The sequence below is a fragment of the Oryx dammah genome, unplaced genomic scaffold (genome assembly GCF_014754425.2).
Source record: "Oryx dammah isolate SB20612 unplaced genomic scaffold, SCBI_Odam_1.1 HiC_scaffold_28, whole genome shotgun sequence".
Lineage (NCBI taxonomy): Eukaryota > Metazoa > Chordata > Mammalia > Artiodactyla > Bovidae > Oryx > Oryx dammah.
In genome coordinates, this window is record NW_024070212.1 from 114,774,382 (window position 1) to 114,791,268 (window position 16,887).

Here is a 16,887-nt window from a genome sequence, read left to right on the forward strand (position 1 = left end):
CCGCCAAGCGGGCTGTGGGCGAGGAGCGATGGTCTCTGCCCGGCGCTGGCGCCTCCCGCGCGGGCGCCCGGCTGCCCGCCCCGCCCGCCGCCCGCACCCGGAGGTGCTCGCCGCTCCCGGAGCTGGGCGGGGCGGGCGCCGCCCTCGTGATCCCCGCGGGCGCCCGGACCTCGCCCTCTCGCCGCCCTGCGCCCTGCCCGGCCCGATCGGCCCGCCTGGCCTCAGAGCCCCGAGCCCCGACGCCCGGCCCGTCGCCTCGCTCTCGCTGGCAGGACTGGAGGGGGCAACCCCGGGGTCCCGGCGGCCAGGGCCGACACCCCTGGGAACGGAGTCGGTGAGTTCAGGGAGAACCGGGGCGGTGGGCGGGTCCGCGGTGTGAAAACGCCCCCAACAGCCCCCCAGGTCCCGGTCCCTCCAGACTGATGAGGAGGACACGCCCAGCCCCCTCTCCATCCCACCCCCCCAACCGAACCCCAAAGCCAGGCTTCACCTGGAGAGCCTAACCGGAGGTCTGGGTCCTCGGGAGCCCATTTTGGGCAAATCGGTGGTCTCCATCAGAAGTCCTGTTGGCGATGGCCCTGCAGACGGGGCTGAGCCTGCCCCTCCGAGGAGACTAAGCTGGGCAGGTCACTCGGGCCGAGGCTATTTGGGGAGCGACTCCTGCCAGAGAGAGAGCCCTGGGGCGTCCTGGCATGGGAGGAGGGGTCCTGGATTGGGGGCCCCTGAAAGCCCCACTTGTATTGGAATTTTGTTTGCTGACAGGCCCCCAGACCAGCCCACAGGGCCCGGGGGACGGGGCTGCAGGTGAAGGGAGTCAGGTAGCGGCCACTGGCCACTGGCCCCTGCCCGAGCCAAAAAGTGAGGAACGCTTCAACTGTGGCCTGCCAGGCTCCTCTGTCCACGGGGAGCTCCACGCAGGAATACTGGAGGGGGTTGCCGTGCCCTCCTCCAGGGGACCTTCCCGACCCACCAGGGATTGAACACTTGTCTCTGGGGTCTCCTCTTTACACGAGCACCACCTGGGAACCCTGAGCCAGACCTGTGTACAAAGGCCCTCCGGTCTCCCAAGCTCAGACACCTGTGTCCTGCGCACCTTAACCACTTGTTGAGAAGAACCCCAGTCCATTTTCAGTTGGCCTGGGACCTTTACATTTTATGTGTTTTGATTTTTTTTCCTTCTTAGTTACATATTTCTTTCTGAAAGGCTGGAGTGATAAAGCGGGTGGCGAGGCCCCCACTGGCCCCCTGGGTGCAAAGGCAGCAATGCCCATCGCCGTGAAGCCCAGGGAGACGGTCAGGCTTAAAGACCATGGCAGTGGAGCAGTGACGTTGGCACCTGGGTTCAGCCACTCACGTCCATCTTTTACCACCTAGCCCTCTGCCGGCCACTCCACTAGGCCTCAGCAAGACCCAGCTTTCTCGGGCAAGAGCCCTGTACCTGGATCTCCAGGGCCTCATGCCTTAGAAACCAAGTACCATGCATAGGTCCCTGCGCTCCCCCTGTGTCCAAACTCCGGACACAGTGGTAGGTGCCCCGCAGGAGTGACTGAGGACTGCTCCAGGCGCACAGACTAGCAGGCACAGGGCCTTATTGATTGAGGCAGGAGTGACTGAAACGTTAAGGCCAGCTCAGGGGGAGGCTTGAGGGTTGGTGAAGAGGAGCCAGAGCCCCACAGGCTACTCGGAAGGGTGGCTTTGGTGCCCTCGGATGGCAGCATGGTGATGGCTCATGGGGCCCCCCGCCCCTGCCATCGGATCAGTGTTCGGGAGCTGCCTGTCTCATTCTTTGCAGAAGCAATCTCTAGAGGATGAGGCCCCCTCCCCTGCAACCACCCTATGACCTCTCCCTCTAATTCCGACATCCTGGCGTCACCCAAGGCTGGAGAGGGCCGGAGGAGTCATGGCACAGCTGCAAACACTGAGACCCGCAGAGGAAAGGGGCTGGTCCCTACTCGTGGGGGCCGGCTGGTGCCTGAACCAGGATGGGAACCCAGCCCCTGACCCTCAGGGCATCCTTGTCCCGCAGCATCACCTGGGGCTCCATCCTTGCTCTGGAGTCTGTAGCCAAGAATTCCGTGCAAGTGTGGAAGGATGTCCGTGTAGAAGCAAGGTTTCCAGCAGCTCCCCAGGGAGCTGAGAGAGTGGAGAGATGGAGCAGGAGGGAGGCAAGCGGCAGAGCCTGAGCTTCTGGGGTGATTTCAGAGCACCTGCAGGGGTGGGGTGCCTCCGGGGTAGAAACATGCTCATGTTGCAGCTGAGGAAGGTTGAGGGGTTGGTTGCATGTCTGGGAAGCCAGCCCTGCCTGCAGAAGTAACCACACAGCCCCGCTCTGAGGACAGCATTTGGGAAGCAGCCACAAAGGGTTAATGCACAGCCCCCCTGCCCCCAGCTAGCACCTGGGCCTTCCCCCTGAATGTGCCTGTACCTTTATCGGTAAGGGTTACCCACCTGATTCTGAGTCAGAGCGCATTCCTGCCGTTGTTAGTAGGGCATTGAAGAGGAACTTGGGCTTGCTGAAAAGTTTATCATAGGCAGTGACGGCTCGTTCTTGCCTTTGTTCCCAGGCTCAGGGGGCCCCTCCAGCCCAAGTTGTGCGTAGGAAGAACCCCCACCCATATTTCCCCTTAATGGGGTCAAAATATGAACTCAAATCTTTAACAGACACAGATGAGCCACGGCTGAAATGCAGTGATCTGGGTTCAGGCTGCCCACTTTGTAAAACCAGTTCCACTGTCTCTTTCCAACTTACTAACTTCCAGGTAGTGTTCTCTTTTCTCCCTTATAACTTATAAATGACGGGGGAGGGCTAACAGTCTCAAAGATTAACAATGTGATTAAATCTGAGCCTTGGGCCAGGCACAAATTGAAAGTATTTTGTTCAGGAAGCTCATGACTAGGCGTTATCTACACCCAAGTGGAACCAGGGGCAGATAGAGTCTGGGGAGTCTGCCCTCCCCAGCACACACACCCTGGGAGGTTCCCCCGGGCCAGGGCAGGTCAGAACCCTGTCCGCTCTGTGGGTCAGGAATGACCCATGTTAGTAGGGCATTTAGGCAGACCCAGGTCAGGCTCTGCTCCCATGTTCCCCCCTGGCTGTGGTGGTTGGAGGGATACCTGCTGGAGACCAGGGTCTTGGTGAGCAAAGTGGGGAGTGGTGGGAGAGATGACCGTGGCTGAAAGGCTGTCCCCTCCATGAATCCAGGGTCCTTACGCGTGGCCGTACCTGACAGACTGTCTGGTAGGACCTTCTACCACATCCCAAGGGCCCCCATCAACGTAGCAGCCTGACACAAGCCAGAAGGGTGCTAACAGCTCATGTCCCAGTTGCCAGTGTCTTTCGGTTTATGCCCTTTGGTTGCTGAAATCAAGCATATTCTCCATTCTGTTTAAGGTTATTTTCTAAAGATAGTTTTTAAAAAGCTTTAGCAACCTAAATGTCCATCAACAGAGAAATGGATAAAGAAAACATGGTACCTGCATACAGTGGAATATTCAGTTCAGTTCAGCCATTCAGTCCTGTCCGACTCTTTGCGACCCCATGGACTGCATCACGCCAGGCCTCCCTGTCCATCATCAGCTCCTGGAGCTTGCTCAAATGCATGTCCATTTTGTCAGCGATGCCATCCAACCATCTCATCCTCTGTTGTCCCCTTCTCCTCCTGCCTTCAGTCTTTCTCAGCATCAGGGTCTTTTCCAGTGAGTCAGTTCTTCACGTCAGGTTGCCAAAGTATTAGAGTTTCAGCTTTAGCATCCATCCTTCCAGTGAATATTCAGGGCTGATCTCCTTCAGGATGGACTGGTTGGATCTCCTTGCAGTCCAAGGGACTCTCAAGAGTCTTCTCCAACACCACAGTTCAAAAGCATCAGTTCTTCAGTGCTCAGCTTTCTTTATGGTCCAATTCTCACATCCATACATGACTACTGGAAAAACCATAGCTTTGACTAGACAGACCTTTGTTGGTTAAGTAATGGAATATTACTCTGCCATTAAAACGGAAATGCCATTTGCAGCAACATGGATGGACATGGATTGTCATACTGAACGAAGCCTGTCAGAGAAGGAGAAATATGGTATGACATTCCTTACATGTGTAATCTAAAAAGAAATTATACAAATGAATTTACAAAACAGAAGCCGACTCAAAGAAAACGAACCTACCCTTGCCCTGGGAAAGAGGAGGAAGGGATGGATAGGGAGTTTGGGATGGACATGTACACGCTGCTGTATTTTAAATGGATAACCAACAAGGACCTCCTGTAGAGCACAGGGAACTCTGCTCAATGTTGTGTGGCAGCCTGGGTGGGAGGGGAGTCTGGGGGAGAAGGGATGCACGTGTATGTATGGCTGAGTCTCGGCGGTTCACCTGAAACTATCACACTGTGGGTTAATTGGCTACACCCTAATGAAAAATAAAAGGGAAAAAAAAAAAGGGAAAAAAACTAGCTAGAACCAACTGGGTCCAAGATGGGAAAAAAAAAAAACTTTACCACCTCCGCCCACCCACCATCACCACCACCAACAACAACAAAATAAACTAACAAAAATAATTAAAAGCTTTAAGCTTCTGCTGCACTTCATCAGCTCACTGAATGGGAAGGCTGGTCACCGTAGTAAAGCCCCATATCGGGGACCACAGGCTGCTGACCCCTGGCTGCCCTGAGAACCCGCTTCCCTGGGAAGCATCACCTCCCAGCTGCATGGCATAGCGTCCGATGAACGGGGAGGGTCTGAAGTTTCCAGTCACTCTCCCACCACCGCCTGCTCACCCAGAAGTTGGGCCAGAGCTAAAAACAGGCACCGGAGTAAAAGTTTTCAGATTATGTCTACCCCATGAAGTACCGACAGTCCACTCTTGGGTTAGCTACGTGGGAAACTTGTTTTTCAAACTCTGTATTACCTCATTCCTGGCTTCATTAAACGGAGCATCGTGAACACACATCAGTTCCCCTGGTGGCTTAGACCATAAAGAATCTGCCTGCAGTGTTTGAGACCTGGGTTTGATCCCTGAGTCGGGAAGATCCCCTGGAGAGGGGAATGACTACACATTCCAGTATTCTTGCCTGGAGAGTCCCATGGACAGAGGCAGGCTACAGTCCATGGGATGTGGGGGGGTGGGGCGGTCACAAGCTGTCGGACACGACTCAGAGATGAACACTTTCACTTAACAACTCAGGGTCACCCCTGGAACCTCCGAGTTGGTGCTGCCATGATGCCCTGGTTCCCTTGAAGCACTGTGCCCTGGCCATCTCTCTCTGTTCACGTCTCAGCAGCTTTTGCCTGGCCTCACTCCAGGCAATGGGCAGCCAGCCTGGGTGTCTTCCCTACCCCATCCCTGGCAGGCACCCCCCTCTCCGGAGGTGACTCCCTGGTCCAGTATCACCAGTCCCCAGGCTGCGATCGACTTTGCTGTCTGAGCCAGGAAGCCAGGTGCCATCCTTGTTAGAAAGAAGCATCAAACAGGAGAGACAGGCTTGAGAGGGGCAGGGGGTACGTCCTCTGGGTGTGAAGTCTCCAGGTAGGGGTTCTGACCCCTAGTGGGTCATTCATCCATGGGTCATCAGTCACTGACCCACTCTAAGACAGGTAAGCTTGCATGGCAAGAAAAATATACTGGTTTCCTTTTGTTCTATTTTTCTCCCTCACACCTCTCAAGTTAAGTTTCTTGAAATGAAGCCTGAAATTGTGACTTTTCCTTTAGGAGAGGAGAGAGAATGCTGACTACTCAGCTGATAGTCACAGCTTTCATCTGCTCTGAAAATAGAATTTCAAATGAATGTTCTTCTTATGATAGAATTTTCTCAACGACAGTAAAAAACGAAGATGAATAAACCCCAGGCATCCATCAAATGACTTTTTGTTCCATTTTTTAAAGACAAACAGAAACTATGTGCTCTGGGGAAGCATCAAGAGTCAGTTTGGGTTTCATGTTTTCACGTCCAAAAATCTCAGTTCAAGTGTAAAGAAAATAGTTTGAATGATTCTGACCCATCAGGGCATCGTCTTAATACAACATTCATAACGCAGTGCTTGAGTTTGGAAATATTGAGAGGGTCAGTGCAAAAAAAAAAAATAGAAATTATTTTTCACCTATTTTAAAGCATAGTTTGACAGCCACGGGATCTCTTTGGCCACTTTCATTTTAAGTGGTATCTGAGTGTTACTCAGAAAATGACACTCTTCATAATTAACCTCCTGTACAGCAAACTTGCTTTCTAGCACAGAGCAAGTATTGTTTGCATTTGCACAGAGATCACTTTCAGGAGGTCAGCGTCAGTGAATGGAGATGCTGCTCAGAATTCAGAAGCAGATTTGCGTCTTTGGTTGGTGTTTAAGGCTTCCCAGTGAAACCAGACAGACTGGGTCCCTTCTCTGATGTTCCTGAAAAGCGGGTTTCAGTCCTTCATGAAGACTTGCTGAAGTCACACGGAGATTCTTGAGCTTTCTGTTCCCACCAGGATCCCGTCACCCAGACAGAATCTGCCCCCCAACCCCGTCCCACTAGAACAGAGCTGGACTGAGTGCAGCAGTCGTGGTCTCTGGCCAAGGGTCTGCAGTCCACCTCCCGCAGACCGGGGGGGGGGGGCACCAAAATGTATCCCCGAGTGCCAGGGGGAGGTCGCAGTCATCACGATACATGGAATGATGCTCTGCTAGCTGTTAGCAGGTGGGCGTGCTGGGGGAGGAGGAGGCAGGGGGAGGACCCCTCGAGGACCTTGTCAGAACACAGATTCTGAATCAGGAGGGCCCGGGCCTGGCAGTCTGCATTTCTCACAGTCTGGGAGATGCTGCTGGTCCACGGAGCGCACCCTGAGTAGCGAGAAAGGTGGTAAAGTTCTGCTTCTCTTGGTTTGTGACAGCTGGGTTTTCCTTCCTTTGTCCTCTTGATGTGAATTGAGATCTTGAGTGTTCAGAAAGGGCACAGTGTCATCTGACTTCTGACTCTGAGCTGTGGGGACTCTACACGTGGCTTCCCTTATTTTGACTGTGCATGTTTCCAGACACAGGTTTGCCTGTTTTCAAAAACGACCTAACCCAGGTCCAGCTCCCGGGAAATTGGTGTTTTCTGCATTGTCTCTTCCTCTGTGACTCGGCCGGCACCCGCACGGGCTTCCTGGGCTGACCCCTGGGCCTTGTGTTACTCCAGGTGTGACCTTGAGGAGCAGCAGAGATGGGGAAGACACTGGATCTTTCCAAGCTCACGGATGAAGAGGCCAAGCACGTCTGGGAGGTGGTTCAACGGGACTTCGACCTTCGAAGGAAAGAAGAGGAAAGACTAGAGTAAGTGTGTGTGGCGGGACCCTTGCAGTGTGGTCCCAGCATCCTCTGGAGGGGCTGGCCCCTTGGGGGTCTCTGGGCAGGCAGACGACAATAACTCAGTGGAGGACACTGGATGAAAGTCACGTGCTTTCTGACGTCCGTTCCCCCTTAATTAAAACAAGGAGCTCTGAGTTCCCTCCTGATGGTCAGACGTTCCCTGAATAGTTTTATTTCAACTTGACCCAGCGCCAGGGTGACATTCTCTGCTAATGCTAAGCCCACAACCTTGCATGAATAAAGGTGATGAAGAGGGAAAGTCTTGATGCTGATCTGCAACACCCAGGAGCCGGGATCAAGGGCTTTCAGGACAAAGGCAGACTTTTACCTCTTCGCAGCAGAGCTGGGGTGCCCCATCCTCACGGTGGAGGCCCCAGCACCATCTTGCAGGCCGCTCCCATGGGCTGAGCTAAAGCCCCCTTGGTGTTATATGTTCTTCCTCTGCTTTGCTTCTTCCTCCGCCAAACCTCCAAGGCTTAGCTGCCTCCCGGGCTCCTTTGTTGCCTCGGGGTATTTTGTGGGTTGGCAGGCCTATTGCAAAGGAGACATTAAGTGAAGACTCAAGGCGGGTGGGAAGTGGCCAAGGGAAAGGCCTGAAAGGCTCCTGCCGTGGTTGAGGGCAGAGAGGAGGGCAGAGCTGGGGTGAGGTGCAGGCAATCACGAGGCCGAGGGTCCAGCAGGACGTGGACTGGCTGTTTTCTGTGTGGCTTGCAGGCCTTTAGGCGAGGGAGTAAGAAGACCCAGATTCTGCTCTGCAGCCGGCAGGCTACTGAGAAGCGGTCAGATGAACTATCAAGGGGGAGCCAGAAAGTTTGCTGAAGGGCTGGCTGTGGGGTCTTGATTTTAGGGGCAGTGTTGAGGTCACGGATGACTCCAGAGGCAGGGCCTGAGTAACTGTGGGTTTGGAGGGGTTCTCACCTCACGCGGGGAAGCTGAGGGTGGAGCAAGTATGGAGGGAACCAGAACACAGATCTGTGGACACTGGGTGGTCTGTTAGACACGAAGTGGACGGGGCGGCCCCCCACACACCAGATGGGAGCCCAGCGAGACAGGACTGTGGGAGTGTCCACCTACAGAGGCCGTGGCTGCTGTAATCACGCCAAACCCCGCGGCCTAAAGCAAGCACACAGCTCTCTGCTGGGCCTGGAGCTCGGGAGTCAAGGTGTTGACAAGCTGTCCAGTGAAACAAGTTCAGTGGAGCCCAGCATCCCCTGGTGACGGTGGGGAGGGGTCTGGGGCAGCACCAGGAGGCTTCTTGCTGCCTCTCTGTGCAGCCCTCCTCCCCTCTGCTCTGTCCTGGGCTACAGGTCACCCCCAGCGTTTTCATTACGAAGCAGCTTTCACCCCACTGGTGTCTGGAGCCCTGACTCCCATCAGTTGCTGCCACCCAGGACCAGGGCCCAGAGCCAACCTTGGACATCGTCTTGGTGCTGACTGGGGCAGGCGCCCGCCTTGCCTCGTGTCTCCTGTCTTTGCCTCAGCCTGAGGCTGCGCCCGGGGTCAGAGCCACACGCTCTTAGTGACAGAGCCCTCCTGGTCTTTCCTGTCTGGAGATCACAGCCCCTCCAAGCAGCCCAGCTGTTGTCACTCTTATTTTTAATGGCAGCTCAGACCCTCCCATTCCACGCCTTTATAGAAGCACAGATTGATCAGAGGGCGGGGGATCCCAGTTCTCCAGGGAGACCTCTGAGGGCGTCAGCCCCTCCCTCTGTCCAGGCAGACCCCAGGTAGTTTTGCAGAAATTCTTGCTTCTTGCCTACAGGGAGCACTGCACCCTCCTGACCCCCATCACTCTATTTGCCATATTTCCTGTAGTCATTTCAGGTTACAAAGGGGAGACACACCCTGGTAGCCTCCAGTTACTGCTAGAAAGGAAGTCTCCAAAGGATCCCACTGGTGACACCCCCTCTCCTGGGGGGGCCCGTGGATCAGGTCAGGTCCCTGGTCAGTCATTTAAGGTCAGGGTGACATCCTTGTTCAGAAGTCCCCGAAGCCTTCTGCTCAGAATTTAGTGTCTTCTCGGCCAGACATGTGACAATCAGGGATGAGCTTGTTAAATACAACAGCGCAGGACCTGGTCCCTGGAAGTGTCCGCATGCAGAGAGGTGGTGGCTGGGAGAATCCACGCCAGAGCCAAGGCGAGGATGCTGAAGCCCCAGAAGTGCTCCTGTGTTAGCTCCTCCTGTGCTCACCAGCCCGCTGGTGATGCGCTTGGAAGAGATAAGCCATGGGGCTGAGCGAAGGGCATTCGTGGAAACACTGATGTGCTTGTCTCTTGCTGGGTGTTGTTGGTTATCCGTGCAGCAAGAGGTGAAGCCACCTCTGCCTGTGACAAGCCTTTTCCCCAGTGTCCCCCTGACCCCCGGGAGCAAGACCCAGGCATGTGGTCATGCGGCTCCATGAGACTAGAGCCCATGGGTTCATGTTCCACTCAGGTGGGGCTGAGACCTAGGAAGGGCACAGCTCAGAATACAGCCTATCTGGCGTTTGGAGACTGACATTGGTTCTGTAGAGTGCATTAGCTAAAGTACCAGCGGTCTGTTATGAAACTGAAGACATTTTAAAGATCATAAACCTCCTTCTTCCTGGCCTCATCTCAGTGTTAATCTGCATTTAACCAGTTTCAATGTTAACCATCCATTTCCTGCAACCACAATATCCCAGTCTCTGTAGCACACTGGGGTTTCTGCACGGTCCCTTGGGGTCCTCATGGACTCTCCCAGTTCCTGGGTCTCTAGTCTCTGAATCACAACTGCCTGCATGTAGGCACTGGCCCTCAGCTGAGCACTGAGCAGGGGCCTGTAATAAACTGAGCAGCTCAGGGGTTGTTCAGGTGAGCAGGGTTTTTTTAATTGTTATTGAAATATAGTTGATTTACAAGGCTGTGTTAGTTTCAGATGTACAGCAATCAGATGAGTTTGTGATGTCTTTGACACACTCCAAAAGAGAGGCCAAATGGATGGGCCAGCTCAAAACCTTACCAAGGTCATTGAGAGAAAAAAGTCAATAGAGGGGAAAAAACTGTGAAACCAAGAACCAAACATATTCATTACTTTGAAAGAACTTTCCCACCCTGAATACACATCAGATGGACACAATGTGTGCGCTCAAGGTCGGTTCACCAGCCGCAAGGTCGATTTACTGAGAGACGATTCACAAAATATACCAATTAGGAAACAATCAAACAAAAACGCATTCCATTTCATATTTACAGAGTGAACAGAAGTGTGTGTTAGCTGGGTTGCTGTTTGGTTTTTCTCCCCAAGTGGGAGCACCCCCTGTAAAGGATACTGGGGCAGGGCCTGGGCGAAGGGTCCAGCACCCTCTTCCACGTGGTGGGAGGGACCAGCACTTTGACTTCTATCAAAGTGAGTGACCTGTGAGCTGGCCCAGGCCCTGACCCAATGCCCAGTGCCTGGTAGACCATCCCCACAACATAAAAGCCTCTGACCCCTCAGCCAGGCCTGACCTCCTGCCGTTTGTGGGGGACACTTGCGGCCCTGTGGGGAAGACAGATGCCAGCCGGTGTTGAAGGGCACAGGCTGGAGCATCTTGGTCTGTGTTCGCTGTGAGCCTCCTAACAAGATGTCCCGCATAGAACCCATTTGTTCCAGGGACCACCAGGCCTGCTGGTAGACCTCTCGGACAGCTCCCCTCCAAACTGACCAGGAGGATGTCCCTGGAAGGCTACCTCCTGAGGGACAGAGGCCGTGTGGAGCTTCCAAACAGCTTTCCTTGCAGACTGTTTTCGGAATTTAAGGAGGAAGGGGGGCCGTATAGCCTCTGATTTAGCCCCAAGCAGATATAATGTCTCCCTGAAGTTGGCTTATGCGACCAGCGACTGGAGAGTGTATTTACTGTGCGGAGTGTGATGTTATTCTCGGCTTCCCCTGAGAACACAGGGCTGCACTCCAGAGGACCCCAAACCCCAAAACGCACAGAAACCGTTAGGCAGCTCATCAAGCCTTCACTCCCCTCCAAGACCCCAGGCCTTGGCATGAGCTCGCCTGCTTCTTCACAGAAGCCTCGAGGCTGCCAGGCATCACCTCTCCCATCCCTGCACCTACCGTATTCACAGCCACCCTGTCTTGCCTCTCCGGGTCCTCGCCTCCGAGTACCTCGCCTCCGGGTCCTCTGGACCTTTCCGCTGCTCCCAGCTCCTGGAGCTGCCTCAGCTACTCCCTTTCTGTCCTCTGGCTTCCGCTTGGAATGTCAGCAGGGTCTAGCACCACATTGAAACAAAGCAAAAGCAAGAACAAACAAACAAAAACACAGAAAGCCTTTCCTTTGGCCCCAGCGCCCTGCTACGTGCTGGCACATCTTGCTCCCTGAACTTAAATGATCCAAGCGCTGCACATCCTTCCATCTGCCTCCTGTTCCACTGGTCTGTCTTTGCAGCTGCGCCTCGGGGCCCAGTCGAAGCCCCTTCTCAGCCCCTAGTTTTCCCTGACCTTGGACTCTGCCCTCCTTACCGATCCCGTGTCTGTAACTGACGTGTTCCTTTTCCCACACCTTCCTGGCTTTTCTGTGTGGTTACTTTGAAGGCCCCTCTTCCTTCTTCTGGTGCATTAAAGGAATAAGTTGCCTAAGACATGTCTTCTCAAAGTCCATGACAGCATCTGGGCCCCTTCAGATCTTTAATCTTTCACATACCCAAAGGACACAGAATTCCTACACTGTTTAAACTGCTTCAGACCAGGAAAAAAAAATGTTCATTAGGCTCACTCTGATACCCTATATTAACAAAGATAAAGGAGGAAAAATACAGCTCAGTTAAATCACCATTTTAGGATGCCTAAGGCTGTAATGGAAGCCACTAGCCGCATGTGTCTATTTAACTTAATTGAATACAATTTAAAAATCAGTTCTTCTGTCTCATTAGTCATATGTCAAGTTTTCAGTAGCCACACACATGGATGGTGGCTGCCACACTGGACCAACAAATATAGAACATTTCCATCATCACTGAAATTGTATTGGACATCACAGGCTAAGGAGACAAAACTTATGCTTATCTCAGTACTGTGGAAGAATGGTTGATAGCACACTATTTTTGATGATTTTTTTAAGTAATAAAATTGAAATTAAAGGATACTTTTTTAACATGATGAAAAAAATGCTTCAAACAATAGCCATCATGATATATTAATGTTAGAAACAAGAATTTCTTTCGTTGCCACTTATCATGACCAATTTAGCATGTTCTATTAGCGCTGCTGCTGCTGCTGCTGTTGCTGCTAAGTCACTTCAGTCGTGTCCGACTCTGTGCGACCCCATAGATGGCAGCCCACCAGGCTCCCCTGTCCCTGGGATTCTCCAGGCAAGAACACTGGAGTGGGGTGCCATTGCCTTCTCCATCTATTAGTGCTAGCCAGTGCAATTAGAGAAAGTAACAAAATAAGCAGTTTACCAGTGGACAGGGAAATCCAAAACTATTACCTGGAGAAGATTAAAAACTAAGATAGTTACCTACAAAAAAAAATTTTTTAAGGGAGAATTTAGTAGTCTAGCTATATAAGATACAAGAATATAAAATAAAATTGCCAGGGTCCAGCCCCCGCAGGATCCAGGGGAACCCGAAGGAGAAACGGCACTGGCGAATGAATGAATGAATGAGAGAGGAATAGAGGAGAGAAAGAGGCTGATATTCCTTGGTTAACACAGAAAGCCAATAAAGCCCCAAGACAAGGAGCTTGCCATGTTCACGGAGGCCACAGGTGCCCTCCCGGTCTCCCGAGGGAATGAAGACACAAAACATCTTCCCGTTCAGGTCTTAGAAACCCGGGCAGATAAGTGAACGCAGGAAGCCTTTATGCTCTAAGGGATCAGCCTGAAAAAGAGAGTAAGAGAAAGAAAAAAAAAGACACGGGGTGACCAAGCTTTTTCGAGCAAGGCCCCTTACTTTATTTTCAAAAGGGACTTTTATACCTCAACTTGTACATAGAAGGAAATGAAAGATGCAAGGTTATACAGAGTCAGCCCAAACATTCCAGCAGTTTTGCCCTTATCGAAACCAGGATTTTTTCTGCAAACCTTTCCCACAAATGATGTTGTGTACATTATCTTCTGGCCTTGAAGGCCTGTGAACATTTTATGACCCTCTTTTGATAAAGGCTGCTCAACCAGAAAACTTATTTTCCCTCAAAGTGTTTTTTCTTTATATTTCTAATCTATGTCAGCCTCAGAAAATGCTAAACAGAGTTACATTTCTCACGGAGCAAAGGTGCAGTGAGTTACAAGAAAGAACCAATTAGCTCAAAGGTCTGGTGTGGTTAAATTCAAGGCTACACTTGTTTTTCTTACATTCCAACTATGCTAACTAATACACTCCCAGGTGCACAGTGGATAAGAGATATGGGAACTTAGCAACAAGCACTGGCCCAATAATGAAATCCTACACCAGCACTACTCTAGTAACTTTTAACTCTTTGAAAGGCTCTGTGTTTTAGGCTTCCCGGGCCTCTCACAGTTGGGAGGCTGTGAACAATTATATGTGTAGCTGCAAGAGTCTGGATAGACCTGCCAAGCAAGCTAGAATGCCAACAGAGGGGGTTTGAATTGAAATATTCCTCTCATGTCCAGGAGACTTATTAGTTAGAGCCCTAAGTTGATTTTCTCCAGAGAAAGGTGGTCGGGGATAGCCCCCTGTTAATGTCAGGAGAGTTGGTGAAAGGCTCAAAATAGTAAGACAGATTCTGGTTTTGGGGTAGATGCTCGAGCTGGTCTAGGGAGCCCCTCGAGTCCTGAAGCCTTGCTTAACAGTTCTCTTCCACATGACCTTGTCATGGGTGGGATGGCCTGTGCTGGCTCCCGGCAGAAAACCAGTGTCCCCTTTGTAGACATCAGAGGTAACCAATTAGAATGTACATAGAAAAATCCTATTTATATAAAAAAAAAAATATGAAGTACCTAAGGAGGAAGGGGAAGGTGAGGTGAATTGGGAGATTAGCTTTGATATAAACACACTCCCATGTATAAAATCAACAGCTAGTGAGATCCTGCTGAATAGCACAGGTAGCTGAATTCGATGTTCTATGATAATATAGATGGGGGAGTGGGTGGGACGTCTAAGAGGGAGGCCCTATGTGTATACATACAGCTGACTCACTTCATTGCACAGCAGAGACCAACAGAACACAAAGAACTATAAAGAAATTATACTCCAATAAAAAAAAGAAACATGTCATAGCCATATAAAGAATAGTGTAAAGCATCACTAAACAACATACCAAAACTGTACATGGTGACAAATGGCATCGCATCCTCTGTATGGGAAGAATGCTGCAGTGACGTTGGCTCTTAAGGAATTAGTGTCAAATTCCTAAGGCATTTGGGAGAAAATGAAAAAAACATTATAGGAAATGAAGACGTAAGACACAGGATTTAAATAAGACTAATAATCAGCATGGCCGCATTCCAGGAGATAACAAAAAGTATTTAATGCTGCATTAATTAGCATAACACGGGCCTTTCCCAGATGGAAGTAATCAGTGAACCAACGTGAAAGTTCTAAAATGCGACCAAGCGTGTGTAACACTTTCCAGTACAGTGGCAGCATTTCATATCAGTGAGAAAGGGAAGGATTAATTAAAGCTGAGTGTCGGGACAGTTGACCATGAGTGCAAGACTGGGGGAGGGAGTGTGACCTAAGTTCAATTTCTAATTGATATATTAAAAATGTAAAGCATGAAACTATGGAAGTTACTGGAAGAAAATATAGATAAACATGTACCTAATCTTGAGGTGGAAAACCCTACATGTGACAAGACAGGTAGAAATCACAGCACAACATATCGGTAAGTATTGACTAAATACGTACCTCTGAATTTAAAAAGACAATGTTTAATTTTTTTTAAATTAGAAGAAAGTTATAACAGAAATGGCAATGAGTTATATCTTTGACCTATAAAGAAAGTCTTAAAATTGGAATGATAAAGAAGTTTCCAAATTAGAAAAACACAGAAACCCCCAGGTTTAAAAAGGAAAGGGGAAATGAGAATGCATGGGTGACTCATGTCGCTGGGTGAGGACCCGAATTTTCCTACATAGAACACTGTTTTCAAGGGCACAGCCCACAAGTCAAATATTAGGCTGTGAACCATCCCCAGAAAGGCAAACAGGTGGTGATGTGGATTTGTAATCTTTGCAAACAAACCCAAATGCCTGAGATTATCCATGAAAGATCTCCTGGTGTGAGGCATGGCTTGCAAACCATGACTTGCTTTAAAAATAAATAAATAACGAGGAATTTGAAGTCGCCCTTTGCTGGGCCACTTAGCACCACTGACAGACAACTCCAGGGTTGAAAACACAGAAGCTAAACCAGGAAGTCAGCTGCCAGCAAAGCCTGGAGATTAACTTTGGTCTGAGATCACTTGCGAGATTTCGGTGAGGCTCCCTCCCAGCAGTCTGTCGTTCACACATCACTATATAATTCCTCTTTATCCTTTTTTTCATCATTTGCTCACTCTGCTCAGAAGAGTTCAAAGAACTTTGCTGCTGTTCAGTCACTAAGTCGTGTGTGACTCTTTGCAAGCTCATGGACTGCAGCACTCCAGGCTCCTCTGTCCCCCACATGTCCTGGAGTTGCTCAAACTCATGTGCATCGAGTCAGTGATGCCATCCAACCATCTCATCATCTGCTGCCCCTTCTCCTCCTGCCTTCAATCTTTCTCAGCATCATGGTCCTTTCCAATGAGTCAGCTCTTTGCACTGGGTGACCAAAATGTTGGAGCTTCAGCTTCAGCATGAGTCCCTCAATGGATATTCAGGGTAGGTTTCCTTTAGGATTAACTGGTTTAATCTCCTTGCTGTCCAAGGGCCTCTCAAGAGTCTTCTCCAGCACCTCAGTTTGAAAGCATCAACTCTTCCGGGCTCAACCTTATTTATGGTCCAACTCTCACATCCATACAAGACTGCTGGAAAAACCACTGAACCTCAGCAAGTTTCCATTTCCCTCATTATAATTCCTGACACTTATTTGTATAGTCAGGACCTTGGATCATGTACTTTCTTTTGATCCTTACTGCTTGAAGCTTGTCCTCTTTCAGCAATTCTCTCTGACACTTATGTTTCATTTGGTTGACCTACTTTTAATACTATTGTCCCTCAGTTCTGTGTCCCATTGGTTCTTTCGCACTCTTTCTTAAGGGTCATACTAGAGATTCAATTTTCTCAGGAAGGACAGGGGGTAGGAAGTTCATACTTGAAATCTCTCGGTTGGGAGTAAGATCTCTGCTTACACACTTTCCCCTCTGAAACCTGGAAGAATAACAAACCCCCAAACGTGCCCATTTCCTAATCCCCCAATCTATGAGTATGTTGGGCTATGTGGCAAAGGGGAATAAAAATTTCAGGTGCAATAAAACCTGCTAGTCAGGGGCCTGGCTGTGAGGGGACAATCGGGTTAACCGGGTAGGTCAGTGTGATCACAAGGAGCCTGATAAATAAAAGGAAGGGGGAGACAGGACAGTGTATAAGTGTCATTTATTGTGAGAAGGACTCAACCTACCACTGCTGACTCTGAAGATGGAAGAAGAGCCGTGAGCCAGAGAATGCAGGTGCCTTCTAGA

The 16,887-nt window shown here is 50.6% G+C and overlaps 1 protein-coding gene across 2 annotated transcripts in view; it reads left to right on the forward strand.

Annotated features, from left to right (window-relative positions):
* The first annotated feature begins 226 nt into the window (after positions 1–226).
* Positions 227–16,887, forward strand: part of MLPH (melanophilin) — a 47,684-nt gene continuing 31,023 nt past the window's right edge. For both annotated transcript variants that reach the window (XM_040231844.1, XM_040231845.1), the window contains exons 1-2: positions 227–334; positions 7,146–7,279. In XM_040231844.1, the coding sequence (XP_040087778.1) occupies positions 7,170–7,279 (110 nt within the window). In that variant the 5' untranslated portion in view covers positions 227–334; positions 7,146–7,169. The remainder of the gene's footprint in view (positions 335–7,145; positions 7,280–16,887) is intronic.